Source organism: Schistocerca nitens, chromosome 6, assembly GCF_023898315.1.
Source record: "Schistocerca nitens isolate TAMUIC-IGC-003100 chromosome 6, iqSchNite1.1, whole genome shotgun sequence".
Classification (NCBI taxonomy): Eukaryota; Metazoa; Arthropoda; class Insecta; order Orthoptera; family Acrididae; genus Schistocerca; species Schistocerca nitens.
In genome coordinates this window covers 70,688,997-70,708,933 of record NC_064619.1, presented here as the reverse complement: position 1 = coordinate 70,708,933, position 19,937 = coordinate 70,688,997, and the positions used below count along the sequence as shown (strand labels likewise).

At 44.3% G+C, this 19,937-nt stretch overlaps 1 protein-coding gene across 3 annotated transcripts in view; it reads right to left on the bottom strand.

Moving 5' to 3' along the window:
- Positions 1-19,937, bottom strand: part of LOC126262264 (lachesin-like) — a 950,831-nt gene that overhangs the window by 23,464 nt on the left and 907,430 nt on the right. For all 3 annotated transcript variants that reach the window (XM_049958762.1, XM_049958764.1, XM_049958763.1), the window contains one exon: positions 946-1,059. In XM_049958762.1, coding sequence (XP_049814719.1) covers positions 946-1,059 — 114 coding nt within the window. The remainder of the gene's footprint in view (positions 1-945; positions 1,060-19,937) is intronic.

The following is a 19,937-nucleotide window of genomic DNA, read 5'->3' as shown; positions in this document are numbered from 1 at the left end:
CAATAAGCGACTGCACTGGGGATCTTAAAACTTACGAATTCCATTTACAGGAAACAATGAAATATAACACTATCAATATGAAGACTAATATGATTATATCAAGTAAAGTAGGAAGACAGGATGTACCTTCGAGTCAAATGACTTGAAACAAAATGGCTCTGAGCACTATGGGACTCAACATCTGTGGTCATAAGTCCCCTAGAACTTAGAACTACTTAAACCCAAATAACCTAAGGACATCACACACATCCATGCCCGAGGCAGGATTCGAACCTGCGACCGTAGCAGTCGCGCGGTTCCTGACTGAGCGCCTAGAACCGCTAGACCACCGCGGCCGGCGACTTGAAACCGTACTGATGCAGTTAAGAATAAGTCGGTGATACCACATTCTTGAATTGCCCGATACAGTGATCATGTTATGCATCACAGTTTAATAATATGCTTCTATCCGAGTTTGAGAATAAGCCCCAACTGATGAAATCCCCTATCATTATTTTTAATTTCTACGAAAACAGAGAAATCATAGAGAAAAAAGTTGTATTTATTGCATACATTTTATGGCATAAATAAAGCTTATGATGACAGTGCCAAATACTAATTTCAGCTTAAGAGCTAGTTATTTCTGACGCAAGAAGCCGCTAAGAATTGGTCTATAGCTCTGTATGAGAGTACGAGAGGCAGTGCTTCTGTTTCGTCTTCTTCTTTTGAAAATACACAATTCTTTCTGTCTCTTTAGCGGAGTTCCCAGTGAAATTAATAATATCGAATAAATAAATACGTGCGCTGGACGGAGCGTCGAACGTGAATCTTAACAGGAGAGAATCTAGTTTTCGAGTTCCACTCCAGCGCACATATCCATCTTGTCACAAGTATCCAATGAAATTTTTGTTCAGTCAGCAGTCGGTTAGTACTTTAAATGACTCGGAAAGCAACGTAGTTACGTACCTGCAGTGAGCTCCGGTTTTAACCAGTCGCGGTGCATCCCTTTTCCAGACGCCTCAGGCGCTGACTTCTGCTCCGACTTATCGATCTCGTTGAGATTCGACTGGTACTTGGAGCCTACAAAAATGCGAAGGTACAGGAAATATATTTGATTTTAGTGATCTATAATGATTATTTATAAACACATTGCCAGTTTTTTTTACTATTATTATATCTAAAATTGGCTGACTAATTGAAGTGTTAAGGCACTTAGGAAGTCGTACTGTGGTTACAGTTTCACAGAGTTACAGGTATTTGTTTCAAAATTTTAAGTTCTAAAAATATTTCCGAATATCTCTAAAGGATAGACTGTAATCGTATAAAATACAAGCTTACGGCAGTGACTTACCTTGGATACATTATCCAGACATCTAGCAGTACAAAACAATGAATACATTGCTATTAGAATAATGAACTAAGCTAGTTTACATACCTTCTGTGATTCTGTGGCATAACTCATGTGTAGGAAATTTGCAACATTCCTGTTACTTTATTACGAATTAAGTAATATGTTCTGGAATGTTTTCTTGAACTACAAACTCTGTAAATTATTTCATTGTGATTCTTGTTCGCTAGAGGTTGTAACTTAATACAAATGACAGGAAGAAGATATTGTGATATGCAAATGATTAGCTTTTCAGAGCATTCACAAAAGGTTGGCACCGGTGGCGATACCTACAACGTGCTGACATGAGGAAAGTTTCCAACCGAATTCTCATACACAAACAGCAGTTGATCGGCGTTGCCTTATGAAATGTTGTTGTGATGCCTCGTGTAAGGAGGAGAAATGCGTACCATCACGTTTCCGACTGCCGGCCGGAGTGGCCGAGCGGGTTTAGGCGCTTCAGTCTGGAACCGCGCGACCGGTACGGTCGCAGGTTCGAATCCTGCCACGGGCGTGGATGTGTGTGTCGTCCTTAGGTTGGTTAGGTTTAAGTAGTTCTAAGTTCTAGGGGACTGATGACCTCAGATGTTAAGTCCCATAGTGCTCAGAGCCGTTTGAACCATTTTTTGAACGTTTCCGACTTTGACAAAGGTCAGATTGTACCCTATCGCGATTGCGGTTTATCGTATCGCGGCATTGATGCTCGCGTTGGTCGAGATCCAATGACTGTTCGCAGAATATGGAATCGGTGGGTTCAGGAGGGTAATACGGAACGCCGTGCTGGATCCCAACGGCCTCGGATCACTTGCAGTCGAAATGACAGGCATCTTATCCGCATGGCAGTAACGGATCGTGCAGTCACGTCTCGATCCCTGAGTCAACAGATGGAGACGTTTGCAAGACAACAACCATCTGCACGAAGAGTTTGACGACGTTTGCAGCAGCATAGAGACCACGGCTGTGGTTACCCTTGACGCTGCATCACAGACAGGAGCGCCTGCGATGGTGTACTCAACGACGAACCTGGGTGCAAGAATGGCAAAACGTCATTTCCTCGGATGAATCCAGGTTCTGTTTGCAGATGGTCGCTTCCGTGTTTGGCGACATCGCGGTGAATGCACATTGGAAGCGTGTATTCGTCATCGCCATACTGGCGTATCACCCGGCGTGATGGTATAGGGTGCCATTGGTTACACGTCTCGGTCACCTCTTGCTCGCATTGACGGCTCTTTGAACAGTGGACGTTACATTTGAGATGTGTTACGACCCGTGGCTCTACCCTTCACTCGATCCCTGCAAAACCCTACATTTCAGCAGGATAATGCACGATCGCATGTTGCAGGTCCTGTACGGGCCTTTCTGGATACAGAAAATGTTCGACTGGTGCCCTGGCCAGCACATTCTCCAGATCTCTCACCAATTGAAAACGTCTGCTCAGTGCTGGCGGAGCAACTGGCTCGTCACAATACGCCAGTCACTACTCTTGATGAACTGTGATATCGTGTTGAAGCTGCATGGGCAGCTGTACCTGTACACGCCATCCAAGCTCTGTTTGACTCAATGCCCAGGCGTATGAAGGCCGTTATTACGGCCAGAGGTGGTTGATCTGGGTAGTGATTTCTCAGGATCTATGCACCCAAATTGCGTGAAAATGTAATCACATGTCAGTTCTAGTACAATATATTTGTCCAATGAATACCCGTTTATCATCTGCATTTCTTCTTGGTGTACCAATTTTAATGGCTAGTAGTGCATTTGAAAACGGGTACCACTTACGACTGATAGAGGATATTGAGATGATCTAAACCTTAGTAAGGTATGTCGTTAGCCGCTCAAATATAAGGGGCAGTCAAATAAGAATCTAACAACCGTCACAATGGGACCCTGGAATCGTTCCACTCAAAAACAATGACTACAAGCATTAATACATACAGCCCATTGGGAGACAAGACGCTCAATTACTTTTTCGTAGAAAGAGGTCGGCCGCAGACGGATACACAACCTCACCCACTCCGGCACTTTCTAATCCGACTGGAACCGACGTCCACGCATGTCCTTCTTCAGGTCGACAACGATCTAAAAGCCATACAATAAAGGATTTGTGTTGTACGGAGGATGCTGCAGTGTTTTGTAACAAAATCTAGGAATCCTTAGCTTCGACTGATTGACAGTGTGGGGGCGTGCGACATCGTGCAACAGAATAATACCGGCCGACAGCATTTCTGGGCGTTTGGACTCTATGGCGCGCAGCATTTCCTGCAGTGTCTTCATAGCGCTGCGCATTGATTCTCGACGAGCAGAGGGGTCCTTGCAGTAGCTGATGCAGGTCATGATGGCCTTACCGGAACTTGTGGGAATAGCTTTGGATTTGTTTGGCGGGGTAGATGTGGGCTGTCCGACTGCTGACAGACGGGATCATCCTGTTGCACGATTGTGCCCGCCTCCACACTTCCAATTGGACGAAGGCTACACTCCAGCGATTTGTTTGGGAAACACTGCAACATCCTTCGTATGGCCAGATTCTTTCACATCCTCGGTGAACTGAGGGAAGAGACACCTGGAGGTCGATTTCAGTCGGACGAGAAAGTGCAGGAGTGGGTACCGTTGTGAATCTGTCAACAGGGGACCGCGTCTATAAACAGAAATGTTGAAATGTGTGTGAAAAAAATGGCTCTGAGCACTATGGGACTCAACTGCTGAGGTTATTAGTCCCCTAGAACTTAGAACTAGTTAAACCTAACTAACCTAAGGACATCACAAACATCCATGCCCGAGGCAGGATTCGAACCTGCGACCGCAGCGGTCTTGCGGTTCCAGACTGCAGCGCCTTTAACCGCACGGCCACTTTGGCCGGCTCGAAATGTGTGTGAAATCTTATGGAACGTAATTGCTAACAGTCCCTAAGCTTACATACTACTTAACCTAAATTATCCTAAGGACAAACACACACAGCCATGCCCGAGGGGGGACTGGAACCTCCGCCGGGACCGGCTTCACAGTCCCTGACTGCAGCGCCCCTGGCCCCTCGGCTAATCCCGCGCGGCTATAAACAGAAATTGGTCACTTCGTCTCCGTGTGTAATAAATGCCTTAACCCCCATACAAATTTCTTTTGGTTGGAACCGTTCCATGGTCCAGTTGTGATAGGAGATTGGTTTTCATTTCACTGCCACTTATAGTAAGGGAGAATGCATCATGTAGATGTTCAGCCAATTCCAGTCGCAGACGCTGTAAAAGACAATTCTTCATCAGGGTATGGTTTAGTTTTAGAATTCCAATGCGTATGTTCCTGAAAGGATCAGCAAATGTATTGTTTTCTCAAGTTCATGCGGTTCAAGTGGCTCTAAGCACTACTGGACTAACCATCTGAGGTCATCAGTCCCCTAGACTTAGTACTACTTAAACCTAACTAACCTAAGGACATCACACTCATCCATGCCTGAGGCAGGATTCTCATCTCGGACCGTAGCAGCGGACTGAAGAGCCTAGGACCGCTCGGCCACAGCGGCCGGCTATTGTTTTCTCCTACCTATATGTCGGAAGAGGGCCACGAAAGTAAGATTAGAGAGATTCCAGCCCACACGGAGGCCTACCAACACTCATTCTTCCTATGAACCATTGATGACTGTAACACGAAAGGGGACAAGTGACATTGTTAAAAAGTACCCTCTGTCACACACCGTAAGATACAGATGTAGTTGTAGAAGTATGTCAGGCGCATGTCATTCTGCATTAATGTCTTGTCGAGTAGTCCTGGTTGTAACCTGAGTCCTTCTGGGGATGACACTCCTAGCCTTGAAGCGCTAGCTGAGAGAAGTTTTAATAATGTTAATCCACATCTTGTGACGAGGAGTAAGCTCCAACGCTAGTTCTTAATTAGTAGACGTAATAGCAGAAACCGAACTAATTCAGTAACAGGCTCCAACGCTAGCTCTTAATAAGTAGACGTAAGAGTAGAAACCGAACGAATTCAGTTACACCTTGGTAGATTCGATACGTCACGCAGTAGCATATGTGAAAGTGTAATTGGGGTTCTTGGGTACATTTAACTGCGATATTCGGAAGGAAGGCGTTTTAGGCAACTTACTGAACTTGTGTGCGTGGAAGACTGAGCCACAGTTTTGTTACCACCTTTACTTATCAGCTGTGGAGACGATGAGAGTAACATTAGAGCAATTATTCTGCGTGAAGAGTCAAATACACTGTTACTTTTCCGCCACTCAGATACTCGAAAGGAGTTGTAAATAAACTGCTAATATTTGTTCGCAGTACCCTCCAACACCCGCAGTACTGGCGTTCCAAATCCACCAATCTTCTTACTCTCTATTATTAGCAATCCTTTTAATCAAACTCTTAACATGTTTACTCCACAGGTAGTTTAGTACTACAGGTATTCGGCCTTTTGTAATTTTCAATTGTTATCCTTCCGGAGAAAAGCCAGCATAGTGGGCAAAGTAGAGACTTGCGCGTATTTATTTAGTGACCAGTCTGCATTATCCAGTACGACGGTATAGGATGGGGAAATAAAGGAGCAAAATGGAGACGTTAGTGTCCAGGTGCCTTTTGCTGAAGATTCCAGATGGGGAAATATCGCTGGAAAGGTCGTTTCTATGCAGGACATACCACGGAAAGGACAACATGTGGCTCGAAAGAGTGCAATCTGTCTCGTCGTATTACGGTACGATCGTCATGAAAACGACACATTTCTGGATCTGCTAAAGATCGCCACCACTCCCTGAAGGCTTCCAATACGCTATTAAATGTTGAAAAGCAGTAGAGAGAAAGGAATGTAAGGGTGAAAACGGGCCAGAGAGGCTGCTGAAGCCTCAAACCCAACGGACAGAGAGGAGAAAGAGAAGGGCTTCCTGAATAGTAGGAAAGATGAGCTTTAAATTTTCAACGGACTGTTCTTGGCGAACGTGGGCAGTATCGGGAAAAGCTTCTCAGGCAGTTCTTGGGAGGAAGAATTATTAGGATTTAAGGCACCGTGTACGGAGAAGTCTCCAGAAACGAACCGTAATTTCGGAACTAGAGAGTGATGGAGTTTGGAAACTATCAGTCGTCTATTTTAAAGTACCATCGCAGAACTAGTGATGTCATTCAGAGTAACCCTGAAAAGCCAAAATTATGCTAGTGTGTCATCAGCGTAGCAGATGCTTTTCAGCTTGTCTCTATTCAAGACGATTCCGTTTCCGGCATTTTCAAGAGTTTCTTTGATGTGTATTTCGAATAAGGATTAAATGACACTCGTGACAAAAAGGAGCGCTGTCTCACTCCACGGCATATTTTTAATCTGTCAGATTTCCCAACTTATACTGTTTTAGCAGTACATTGATTCAAGTAGAGATTAATTATGATCCGGAGGTCTCTGCATTTGTCCCACTATTTTTAGCACTTCGGCCATATTTTAATGCTGTACTCTATCAAAAGCCTTTTAACTATCAATAAAGCAGGCATGGACGATAGGGCCTATGTCTCTACACCTCTGGCGTAAGACTTGGAAGCAGACTAGAACTTCTTGCGTACCGACAGCATTTCTGAAGCCAAACTGTGTAGGTGTCATTCGTTCTTCAGATTCATTATGGATTCTTTCTGAATAACTTTTACAATGTTTTACACCTGATGACTCATCAAACATACTGTTCTGATATCATTTGACTTTTAGCTCGTCCTTCTGGCAAGATTACAGACTCTGACTGAATCCGCTATTGGGGAATAATACACGACTCATGTATTTTATTGAATAGCTTTGTCTACTTACCGAATTTTTCATCATCAAACAATTTAAGGAATTCAGAATGCAACCCATCTTTCATCGGCTGTACTGCTGGTCTCATTACTTCTGCTACAATATGTCGTCCTATAGCGACAGAGACTCCAGGTGGAGCTGGCCTATCACCAAGAAAAAGTTCCTTCACGTAGTTCTTGCAAGCATGTATTCTTCGATTTTTGTCGATGGTCATCTTACTGTCATTGTCTACTAATGCAGATGAGGGTCTTGCACAGAAGATTCCAGTCACTTCTTTTACGTTCTTGTAAACTTTGCGGTTGTCATATTTACTTTGTTAACTTTCCCTCTGAGCATTTTCGCTTCAATTCTTCTTCTTTTCCATTTGTGAGCTTCCCCTTGGTAATGTGTTCAGTGTTTTACGTTCACCTGAATTTTTTGCAACTACTTCTTTGATGTATTACTAGTAATATTTCATCATTTTTCTTGTTTCATATATAACATTTCTCTTTTGGTGTTTTCGACTCTTCCACATAAATTGGTAATCATTTTACCTTCACAACATTAGATAATGCTCTGAGATTTTCATTAAGTTTGAGTTTCCCCTCACTTTTTACCAATGGTTACTTCAGTTTTCTTATATCATATTTTACTGTCACTTTCTTATTAATTCTTTTTAATTTTACATTTCAAATTCGCACCAAGGGATTGTAATCTGATTGTAGGTCAGTTCCAGCTTAGTGGGGACATTAAGAAGCAGCTTACTGTTGAGTACGACCCTAGTGAGACGATCGATTTCATATTCGCATCAGAATGGGAGTTCAGATTGAGAAAGCCACTGTGTAATCTTTCCTTATATGCAGAATGTGGATATCTTCACTCGTACCTCCTTTGCGAGCTTGGTGGACGTGCTTATAATTGGCATATCTAGACATGTAGAATAGATCATGCCAATTAGACGTCTGTTACATGTCGCTTTCTTGGCGTTAAAATTTCGATGGCCAACAATGTAAATAAACTTTCTGTCGACGTCAAGATGTAAATAGATGAAGTATTGTCAAGTGTTGCAAGAGGAGGTGACTACTAGGTGTCACCCCACCTCATTTCCTTCCTGGCAGCCCTACCTAACTGCCATGCGGCTTTTCAGGGTAAGCGCTTTGCACTGTTCCTGCGTTCTCTCAACTTGTTTGGCGTCACGGTTTTATATGTCCTCTCTTCTTTACAATTTACATTGTTGCATACTGTTTCTCGCGGAATTTACTCACGGAGTAGGTCTGGTCACCTTATGTGTCCTGTGACGGTGCCTCTGATTTCTCAGAGACGCTATGAGCCTGTTTTCGGACTGCCTCGAAAATTATTAGAAAACTCGGGCAGTCTGTTTGAATCGATCGCGTAAGTACGGTATACCAAACCGTTCATGGAACTCTCACGTCAGAAAGTCTCTCGGTTGATGCAGATCAAGTCTGAGGACGCTGCCCTGCAGCCCTTATAGCCGACGTGTATGACTATCGGTGGCTTTCCACCACACTACGGCCGCTTAATCCAGCACTGGACGGATCAGGATTGGGTATTCCGTTATGCCACAGTGTCAATGAATAGCCGATGCTGTGTTTAAAAGAGAGTACAGCGCTTTCAGGCGACCTAATGTTTTCCCTCCGACCTCGTCTATATGTAGCGTGCATGGAAGATACTTCTGCAAGGTACTTTCCTGCTTGGGATAGGACCTTGCATGAATCGCACCGGTAAAGTGTACACAGACATTCCTTCTTTTTTTTTAAACCATCACTTTTCTGACTGGTCTGATGCGGCCCGCCATTAATTCCTCTTTATCTAAACGTAGCACTTGCAGTCTACATATTCAGTTATTTGCTCTGTGTATTCCAGTCTCTGTCTTCCTCTACAGTTTTGGCCCTCTACAGCTCCCTCTTGTACTAAGGAAGTGATTCCCTGACGTGTTATGAGATGTCCCACCATCACCGTGTTTCTTCTCCTGTTAGTTTTTCCCACATATTCCTTTCCTCTCCAATGCTGCACAAAACCTCGTCGTTCCTTACATTAACAGTCCACCTAATTTTCAACATTAGTCTGTAACACTACATCTCAAATACTTAGACTTTCTTCTGTTCCGGTTTTCACACAGTCCACATTTCGCTGGCATACAGTTCTGTGCTCCAAACGTAAATTCTCAGAAACTTCTTCCTGAAATTAAGGTCTATGTTTGATGCTGTTAGACTTCTCTTGGCCAGGACTGCTCTTTCTGCCAGTGCTGGCCTGCTTTTGATGTACTCCTTGCTCCGTCCGTCATTGGTTATTTTATTGCCTAGATAGCAGATTCCTTAACTTCATCTGCTTCGTCACCATCAGTCCTGTTGATAAGTTTCTCGCTGCTTTCATTTGTACTCCTTCTCGTTACTTTCATATTTCTTCAATTTACTCTCAATCCCTATTCTGTACTAGTTAGGCTGTTCATTCCATTCAGAAGATAATGTAATTCTTCTTCACTTTCATCCACGATTGCAGTGTATCAGCGATTCGTGTCATTGATATCCTTTCAACTTGAGTTTTAATTCCAATGCGGAACCTTTCAGTCACTCTAAGCCGTGTTGTAATCGCTATCTGGATTTTAAGACGTCACTTGGTCGTCCATGCTCCTAAAGTGCCACGGGCCGGGTGTCAGCAACACCGCAACACAAATCGAAGGCAGCGCGCACAGAGCGCCATATAATCCACGTAAAGCGTTAGATGGGCCTTCTCCGTGTCGGAGACGTCCATAGCAAAGAGTGGGTACAGCAGGGGACCAAGGATGGATCTCTGTGGAGCAGTCGCCATTTGTGACCTAGCTGTGCAGATACCGTGACCGGCACGGACATGGAAAGCTCTATTTTCCAAATAAGACGCAAGGAGCCGCGCGGTGGAGTCAGTACGCCCAGCACAAAAAGATTGTAAAGGAGACCCTCATGCCACACGCTGCCGAAGGCCTTAGAGACGTCCAGGAGTAGCGCCCCTGAGTAATCCAGACGCTCTAGGGAGCCGATTCCGTGCTCTAGCACCCGCATAGTCGGAAGTCCGCGGCGGAAATCGAACTACTCTGGCGGCATGATCTCCTCACGATCGACGTGTGTCAAAGGTATACGAACATACATCCTTTCTACGACATTCAATTGCGCAGGGAAAAGGTTAATCGGCCTACGCAGGGTTATCGAAAAGGACTTTATATGAAACGATATAGAAATTTATTGAGATAATTCTCAAGTTTCACATTAAAGTGTCAAGTTGATTTTGGTTCGTCGGCCAGTGTGGCCGAGAGGTACTAGGCGCTTCAGTCTGGAACCGCGCGACCACCACAGTCGCAGGTTTGAATCCTGCCTCGGGCGTGGATGTGTGTAATGTGCTTAGGTTAGTAGGTTTAAGTAGTTCTAAGTTCTAGGTGATAGATGACCTCAGATGTTAAGTCCCATAGTGCTCAGAGAAATTTTTTGTTTTTGGTTCGATGTGACTACAATCTATGATGCAGCAAACATCCCACGGGTACTCAATTTCTTCCCACACTTGTTGCAGCAAATCGGGTGTAATTTGTGCAACGGCAGCATAGATTTGAGTTTTCTGGTCAGCTAAAGTGTTTGGTAGGGGAGGAACATAAGCACGGTTTTTAATGTAATTCCAGAGGAAGAAATCCAGTTGAAGCGAGTCAGGGAGCTAGGTGGCCGCGCGATTGTCCTTTCACGGCCAGTCTACCGACCTGGGAAGCGAATATCGAAGAAACCTCTAACTTTGGAAATGAGGTTCTTCGCCATTTTGCTTGTAGTAAACCATCCCATCTAGTTCATCCTCATGGATTTAAGAAGTTTTCAAGTATATCCAGATACACAATACCAGTTTTCTTCTTGAAGAAATGCAGGCCGTATGCATTCAATTTGCTAAAAATGGCTCTGAGCACTATGGGACTCAACTGCTGAGGTCATTAGTCCCCTAGAACTCAGAACTACTTAAACCTAACTAACCTAAGGACATCACAAACATCCATGCCCGAGGCAGGATTCGAACCTGCGACCGTAGCGGTCTTGCGGTTCCAGACTGCAGCGCCTTTAACCGCACGGCCACTTCGGCCGGCTCAATTTGCTAAAGGCACATGGAAATCATTAACTTTGGGGCTGTCACGAACGTGTTCCAGGGTTGCATGCGGATTTTCGCTGCCCCATATTCTGCAGTTGTGAGTGCTCACCACGAAATGTTGACTCTTGCTGAAGATGTGTTCAGGAATGTCTCGTCGTCCTCTATCCGATGCAACATTTCCATACAGAATTCCCCACGAGCAACTTTATCTGCATCACTAATGTGCAGTGTCTTTGCAAATCTGTATGGTTTCAAGCGGAAACGTTTACCCAGTACTTACCAAACAGTCTTTTATTGATCACCAGTCTCGCCTGACGCGCCTATCCTTAATTTTTGTGAACTGCGGGTAAAGCTCTCCCTAACCTGTTTGATATAATCGTAAACAAGCGAGCGACCTGACGATTTATCACGTCGCAGTGAACAGTCCGTCTGAACAAATTTCTTGTGCCGAGTTGTAGGGGTACTTGTTGGAGGATATTTAGTGTATTTGGTACGAAATTTACGCCAAACAGTTGTTGCAGAGCTCGTGTCAAGAAACCAAAACACAAAGCGAGCAGACTCCGCACCAGTAAAAGTAGCCATTGTCACTGTGCACTACGCTGGCGCTCCTGGTGGCGGAATGGGGTACTGATGCACCACATGAATCAGACTTGAGGCTGTTGGCTAAGAAATGACATATCGACTGATTCTGTAGGTTATCTCAATAAATTTCTATATCATTCCAAAGTTGTATAGTCCGTTTTGACTCACCATGCAGTTTTGTGGGAGACACGCATCCTTCCACTATTTGGGAATGGCAGTTACTTCTGCATGTTTCCATGCCACTGGTTAGTCGCCAGTTCTGAATATATGGTTCAAAATATCAGTGACAATCTCCCGACTCCATCTCCCCAAGCTCCTTTCCGGCCGTACGTGGGGTCTGGACCCTCCACCATCCTCCACACCTGTAAATCCCTCATCCGCCCTATCCTCTGTTACGCACATCCTGCCTGTATCTCCGCCCCCCCCCCCCTACCTTTTACAATTTACAAATCCCTTCAGATCCTTGCACGCCATGCTCTCCGCCTCGCCTATCGCATCCATCTCCCCTCCCCCACGCGGATCCTCTAGGACCTCATTCCGTTCCCCCACCTGCTCCTTTTCCTTGAACGGATATGGATTCTGTAAACCTTCCGAAAACTCGATCCTCCTCACCCGCTTGCCTCCCCCATCCTCTCCCACCCCCGCCCGTTGCCGCGCCTGTATTCCCAAGTCCCACCTGGTCTCCATCTCTCCACCCTCCTTAGCCTCTCCCAAGGTGGCTTCCCCCAGCTCACTCTCCCTGATGATGCCCTCCTCCCCTCCATCTTCCCCTCCTACCAACTTTGACCCTCCCTCCCTCTTCCTGTGTTTGCTCCTTTGGGCACCCTCCCTCCCTTCTCTCCCCCTTCCCTCCCTCCTCCATTTCTCTCCACTTCTCCCCCGGGCTTCCCCTCCCCTGTCTCTCTACTCCTCCTGCCATTTCCTCCGCCATTGGCATCTTTGTTCTCCCCTCTCCCCCCCTCAGCCTTCTTCCCCTCTTGGCAGGTCCCCGGACTCGCACACGCTACGTGGACATTCGCGCGCCGGAGATCATCGTCATCAGTGTCGTGTATGCTGTCGTGTTTAGTGTTCAGTGTTCACCGTCGCACTCCATCCTTCACCTGTGCCATCGACATCTTGAGTGTTTGTGCGTCGTAACAACAGTTTGTAGTGTGGATTATCGTCGAGTGTGAACGGCTCTGTGTTTGTCTTTGTGTGTCTACTGTTTTATTACCCACTGTTATGTAACTTCTGTGTATTCTTTCTGTTGTTTCTTTGTCTATTCTATGGCTGAAGAGCTGCTGACAGCCTGCCTGTTTGTACGGGTTTAAAAATAACAATAAAGAAAAAAGAAAAAAAAACAGTGACAATCTGGTATCAGATGGGAGCTGCCTTAGCATAGTATTCTCGATCTGGTCGTAGTCTCCAACTTTCCTACGGTTGAGATGAGTTTGTTGTTGTTTAACCTCCTCTGTGCTGATTATATCAAAGTGTCACACTCGGCCACCGAAACCGACTAGCGTCAGTACAGAGGACGGTAGCAGCTCGCTAACGGCGCCGTTCCCCTCGGCTCCTGGCAGAGCAGGGCCAGCTCCCCGCAAAGTGGCAGCTTCTACCACCCCGCCGCCTTCTAGCCAGTGGGCTATGGTCTCCTTCCGCGGTCCCGGCGCGTCTTACCGACCCACCCACCCCGTACCCGTACACCCCACCCCTCCACCTCCCGCCACCAAAACCCTCCGCACCCACGCCGCGGCTGGGCCCTGTAATCTGAACCGCCGGTAATTAAATCATAAGGCGATTACTGCGTATTTCTGGGCGCCGCGCGGATCGCGTCTTCTGCCGCGGTCGGATCGTGTTTTATTCCTCCGCCAAAAGAGCCGGCCCGAAAGTAATATTTCCTTAATTAATTTCCAGAGTCGCAATTAACCGGAACAATTTAATTTCGAAAGCATTTTCCGTTTACAGGCTGGAATGAATTACAACGGCAAGGCGTCTTTTTTAGGGGTGTACAGTTTCTATGAAGAAAGCTGGTTAACATCTGAGTGAAGAATCACAGAACAAGTAATAAAAGGAGAAAAAAAAAACATTAATTATTAACTCTTTTTATTAGATCCTTATAATGGGCTGTATACTGTAATTGTGTACCAATTGCTATTTGATTAAAATCTTTCTGGGTGTACTGCCGCGTCATCTTATGTAAAATAGTGAAACAATAAAACTGAGAACACTGAATTTGAAAGGTTCTACTGAGGATGCACTGAAGCCCTCAACAACGAATATGTATAGAAATATACATTGTAAGTACGTTGCTGCCTACATTGGGGAAACCCGTGGCCTGTTACAACCTACACAGAGGAGCAGCACAATAGATCGGCATTCGTGGAGCACCATCGCGGTTGTCGAAGCCTATAAGATTCCGGGAAGCCTGTGTACTTTCGAGGTAACAGGGCAGACGCAAACTCAAAATATAAGATTCAGATGTAATCTAGACGCAGGTTAAGAGCCACACGGGAGAAGGTGCCCACAGGCTCCCAGTTTCATGGTTGGCCGGCCGAAGTGGCCGAGCGGTTCTAGGCGCTACAGTCTGGAACCGCGTGACCGCTACCGTCGCAGGTTCGAATCCTGCCTTGGGCATGGATGTGTGTGATGTCCTTAGGTTAGTTAGGTTAAAATAGTTCTAAGTTCTAGGGGACTGATGACCTGAGAAGTTAAGCCCCATAGTGCTCAGAGCCATTTGAACCATTTGTCATGGTTGCCGGAAACTATCAGACGACGGTCCGTGTGCGATGACAGGATAACGATGTCTCTGGACAACACACACTCCAAGCACCGGCTGGAAAAACAGTGCACACGCAACTGGTGCCGATTCTCCGTGACAAACAGCACGTGGCCAAAGCGTGGTTGTCACCGTTCTGCAGTGGGTTATCAGTTACCAGTAAGCCAGGTAACAAACGAACAGTCTCCCATATGTTCGCTCCTCTTCTATTGTCACCACCAAGTGGTATTTTAGAGCCAATGAAATCTAATTTGATGTCAGTGGTTTCGTGACACTGTTAACAATGTATTATATTAACGCACTCAAGGCCCAGCTAAATTAGTCTAGTCACTAAGAAAGGCAGCTGCAACAAGGCTGAAAGGGATACTTTGGTATTTTGACAAGTATTTTACAAAATTACGTGGCAGTACATCTAGAAGGGTTTTAATCATATTGACACGGACTTCTGCGGAAGTGTATACATGGTGGTGTTTTCAATGGAAAGAAAGAAGTGGTTCAGCCACTAATTCCGGGAGGTTGCCATCTACTCGCCATAGAGAGAGAGAAAGAGATATGTGGTGGTGGGGGGGGGGGGGGGGAGACGGAGGGAAAGGAGATGCTGTGTCATCAGGTCACATTACATACAGCGCGTTACTAAAAGAATCGTGAACCAATTGGACGTTGACCTCGTTATCTTTACAAATTGTTCTTCTTCTATGATTCCTGTTTGTGATTCTGTATGCCAAATAAATACTAAACAAAGAAAGCTCTCGTATTTCGTTGAACTAGTGAAACTTCTCTCCAACCTTTAACAGACTTTTCGATCCATAAAACGCAGTCAGCATCGTAAAATTACTAAGGATATTTGAAATCTTCACAAAAGTACGTCTACACGGTAGCGAGGATACATCTACATCTACGTGATTACTCTGCTATTCACAATAAAGTGCCTGGTAGAGGGTTCAATGAACCAACTTCAAGCTGCCTCTCTACCGTTCCACCCTCGAACGGCACGCGGGAAAAACGGGCACTTAAATTTTTCTGTGCGAGCCCTGATTTCTCTTATTTTATCGTGATGATTATTTATCCCTATGTAGGTGGGTGCCAACAGAATGTTTCCGCAATCGGAGGAGAAAACTGGTGATTGAAATTTCATGAGAAGATCACCGCAACGAAAAACGCCTTTGTTTTAATGATTTCCACTCCAATTCACGTATCATGTATGTGACACTATCGCCCCTATTTCGCGATAATACAAAACGAGTTGCCCTTCTTTGTAGTTTTTCGATGTCATCCGTCAGTCCCACCTGATGCGGATCCCACACCTCACAGAAATACTCCAGAATAGGGCGGACAAGCGTGGTGTAAGCAGTCTCTTTAGTAAACCTGTTGCACCTTATACGTGTTCTGCCAATGAATCGCAGTCTTTGGTTTGCTCTACACACAATATTATCTATGTGATCGTTCCAATTTAGGTTATTTGTAATTGTAATTCCTAAGTATTTAGTTGAATTTACAACCTTCAGATTTGTGTGACTTACCGCGTAATCGAAATTTAGCTGATTTCTTTTTGTACTCATGCGAATAACTTCACACTCTTCCTTATTCAGGGTCAATTGCCACTTTTCACACCATACAGACATCTTATCTAAATCATTTTGCAATTCGTTTTGATCATCCGATGACTTTACAAGACGGTAAATGACAGCATCATCTGCAAACAATCTGAGACGGATACTCAGATTGTCTCCTATATCGTTAAGATAGATCAGGAACAATAGAGGGCCTGTAACACTTCCTTGGGGAACACCGGATATTAATTCTGTTTTACTCGATGACCTTCCGTCTATTGCTACGAACTGTGACCTTTCTGACAGGAAATCACGAATCCAGTCGCACAACTGAGGCGATACTCCGTCGGCACGAAGTTTGGTTAGAAGACGCTTGTGAGGAACGGTGTCGAAAGCCTTCTCGAAATTTAATAATATGGATACGTAGGAAATATACTAAATGAACACGAACCAAGGGGTAACAGTAAAAATGGAAGATCAAGACACAAGTTCTAGGATTAAAAAGGGCGTAAGACAGAGATTCAGAGTTTCTCCTCTACTGCATAATATGTATATCGAGGGATCAACGAAGGAATTGAAAGAAACGTTGGGAACTGGGATTAAAATTCAGGATTAACGGATACCAAAATTATATTGCTGACCTATGTGTAAGTGAAAAAGAATTATATGACGTGGTGAATGGGACTGTTAGCTGATTACAGAATATGAATTGACAATGAAGAAATACGAAAGTATTGAGGAGTGACAGAAAAGATATTAGCGACAATCTGATGACCTTGTATTTGACAAAGTGAAGCAATTATGTTACCTTGGAAGAAGAATAAAGCATTACGGACCAGGGAAGCTAATATACACCATAATGTCAACTAGTATGGCTCTGAGCACTATGGGACTCAACTGCTGAGGTTATTAGTCCCCTAGAACTTAGAACTAGTTAAACCTAACTAACCTAAGGACATCACAAACATCCATGCCCGAGGCAGGATTCGAACCTGCGACCGTAGCGGTCTTGCGGTTCCAGACTGCAGCGCCTTACCCGCACGGCCACTTCGGCCGGCGTCAACTAGTATCAATTATGAAGTTTGCTGTAGGTGCTACTTTTCTTCAGTAATGTCGATGATCAGTGCGTACCATGTTAACATAAAATGTAATATGCCAGGAAAATTCAGAAAGAAGATTTCGTTATGCCACTGCATCACATGCACAAAACCACCATGACACGAATTTGGCATAAGAAGACAGCAGACAGGAGATGACAACGACTAATCGAAAACTCCATCACTTACCAAACCCAAAACGGAATTTGTAATATAGAAAAGGTTCCCATCCTGAGAAGCTACCAAACAAGTGTCGCGAAGTATATGGGTTTCTGAACTGATGATTCCGCTCCTGAAAGTATATCTGTAATCCAGTAACTTCTCGGTCAGATCGTGACAGTTAGTTTTCGCATATTTCATTGTATCCAGTCAGTTAGCATCGTACATTTCTTATCTTCCTGTGAGGGACGTTTGGAGTACAACTTTCAGTAATTCATGCAACCATATCAATTTAGCAAGCAACGATGCAGAAATGATACGTCCCTGGATATGCCATCACAGTGGGAGAGACAAGATATTTCAAACGATGTGAGTAGCTACTTTTTACTACAGGGTCACACCTCTTCCTCACAAATGATGTGGCCTCTTTGCTCTCTTTTATGCAATAGCGCTACTACTTACCAAACATAGTTTTTAGCTGAATAACGTCAGCAGTAAGTTATATAAATGGTATGCTTGACTTTTACTCACGTTTTTGTTATAAAAAGGTAACTATAATGGATTTCCCATTTCTGAGAAGGGTAAAGGCCTTCAAAGAGAACACTCTAAGCCATGAGATCTCATAAAAATGGTGTAAACAACAAATAGCCCGATTACCAACTTGGAGAAAGTAACACAAATTCCTAGATTATAATCTGCTATTCGATCGAGTGCTGATGCATAAACTAAACGTTAAAGATCTTGTTTTATCTACTTATTCAAGGAGATATCTTTTTAGAGTATTTTATATGTCGCTTTAAGGAGTTTGAGGAAATACAGAGAGCCAGCAAGTCTCATATCGTGTACAAATTGTTCGTAGCTAGATACTGAAAAGTACAATGTATAAAGGGTAAGATAGAATGCCGTTGATAAAAGGACATCCTTAAATGGTGGAATACTGTTGTTCTGTCAGAGGAATACAAAGTAAAATACAGTTATCAATCCCAACGGCCGAAGAAAATAGTCGAATCGATTGTAGAATCCGATGCTATTTCGTCTAAGAATGATCAGCATCTTACAGAAACTATGATTACGTGGTAATAGAAATTGTAATATTTGTTTATTAAATGAACGTAGCAGCGAGACACCACGGCACCTATTACATGTAACGATTTCTCAAACGACTTGAATCAATTTTGTAGAGTCTTCTTTTCTTATTTCAGTATGTATAACCGTCAAGCTGAAATGTGAACTACGTCATTCGTAAAGTTATTCTATCTGCAGAAAAAAGAATGTTGTTGTACGTGACGCATGAAAAACAAATATCGTCAATAACTTCATAGGATCTTGTTTACAGAATATTTGCAACTGAGCGGCAAGATGAGACTGAAAATATCTGCTTCATTTGTGACTTTATTTTATTATAAACACGAGCGATTTTGGTAAAATTATATTCCTAATTCAGGTGCACAAATTTACTGAATCAAGGGAGGAACATAGTTTAAGTCCGTATAGTACATATGAAAATGTAAAAAAGTAACTAACGAGGGTATTTCACTTACAATCATAACCGAGGATGTGGGATCGGGTTGTCTCTTTTCTAAACTAACACGATCGGATTTTATCTGTTATGTTTGTAAGGGAATTACGCGCGGTAGTTACTTTTTTACATTTTCAAATGTGCTGCACGGAGTAATACTATATTCCTCCCTAGTTTCAGCAAATTTGTACACTTGAAGATGGGAATTTGATGTTTCCGAAACAGGTCATGTTTATAGTAAATAAACTCCAACTGAATCGGTTATTTTCATTCTCACCATTTATCGTTTTACTAAAACACGCACTCCGTTAACTGCAGAGAAAACAGTTTTATAACAGAGGGAAGCTGAGGTGAGTGTATTCACGCAACCAATATCTGAACCAGTGAATTTTCTGTGAGGCGTCTGCAGGTATCTCTTACATCGCTCTCCAAAGAACAGACCACCTCGTAGCTAGGGACACTGAGTACCTATTGTAATCAGCAGTTTTCAGCAGGAGTCTTACACGGGTTGAGAGGAGCGAAGGATCTGGCACCGGCTCTGTCGATACCAACCACTGCGAGCTGAGCTCCCTTTCGAGATATCGATATGCAGATTGGCCGCTCCTTTAGGCCCTCTTCCTCCGCCTGCGCCCACTCCACTCTTCCGTAGTACGGACCAGCCTCGCCGCGAAGGGCTGTTTGCCTTTCTGATTTCGTAATCAGTCCGCCTTTTGTCAGTGGAGGGGCTGACGGGGTGGTATGGGCTGGGACGGAGGGAGGGGGAATGGTGGTGGAAGTCTGGGAGGGATGTGCTCGCTATCGCAGCAAGCAGCCGTGGAAGGGTGAGTTGCGGGGGGCGACGCTAGTTCTGTCCCAGACTGTGCACAAGGACAGCAGAGATGTGTCTAAGGAACATTGGTAAATACGTCTTTCACGACAAATAAGAGGTACATGCCGGTGAAATATTACCTTGGCTCCATGCGCAGAAAAATCTGTACAGTACAGACCACTCAGTACAACATCCTAGAGGAAAATCACTAAATAGGCGACCAGTAAATTTAAGAATATTTCGCAGTCAATAGTCTCGGGT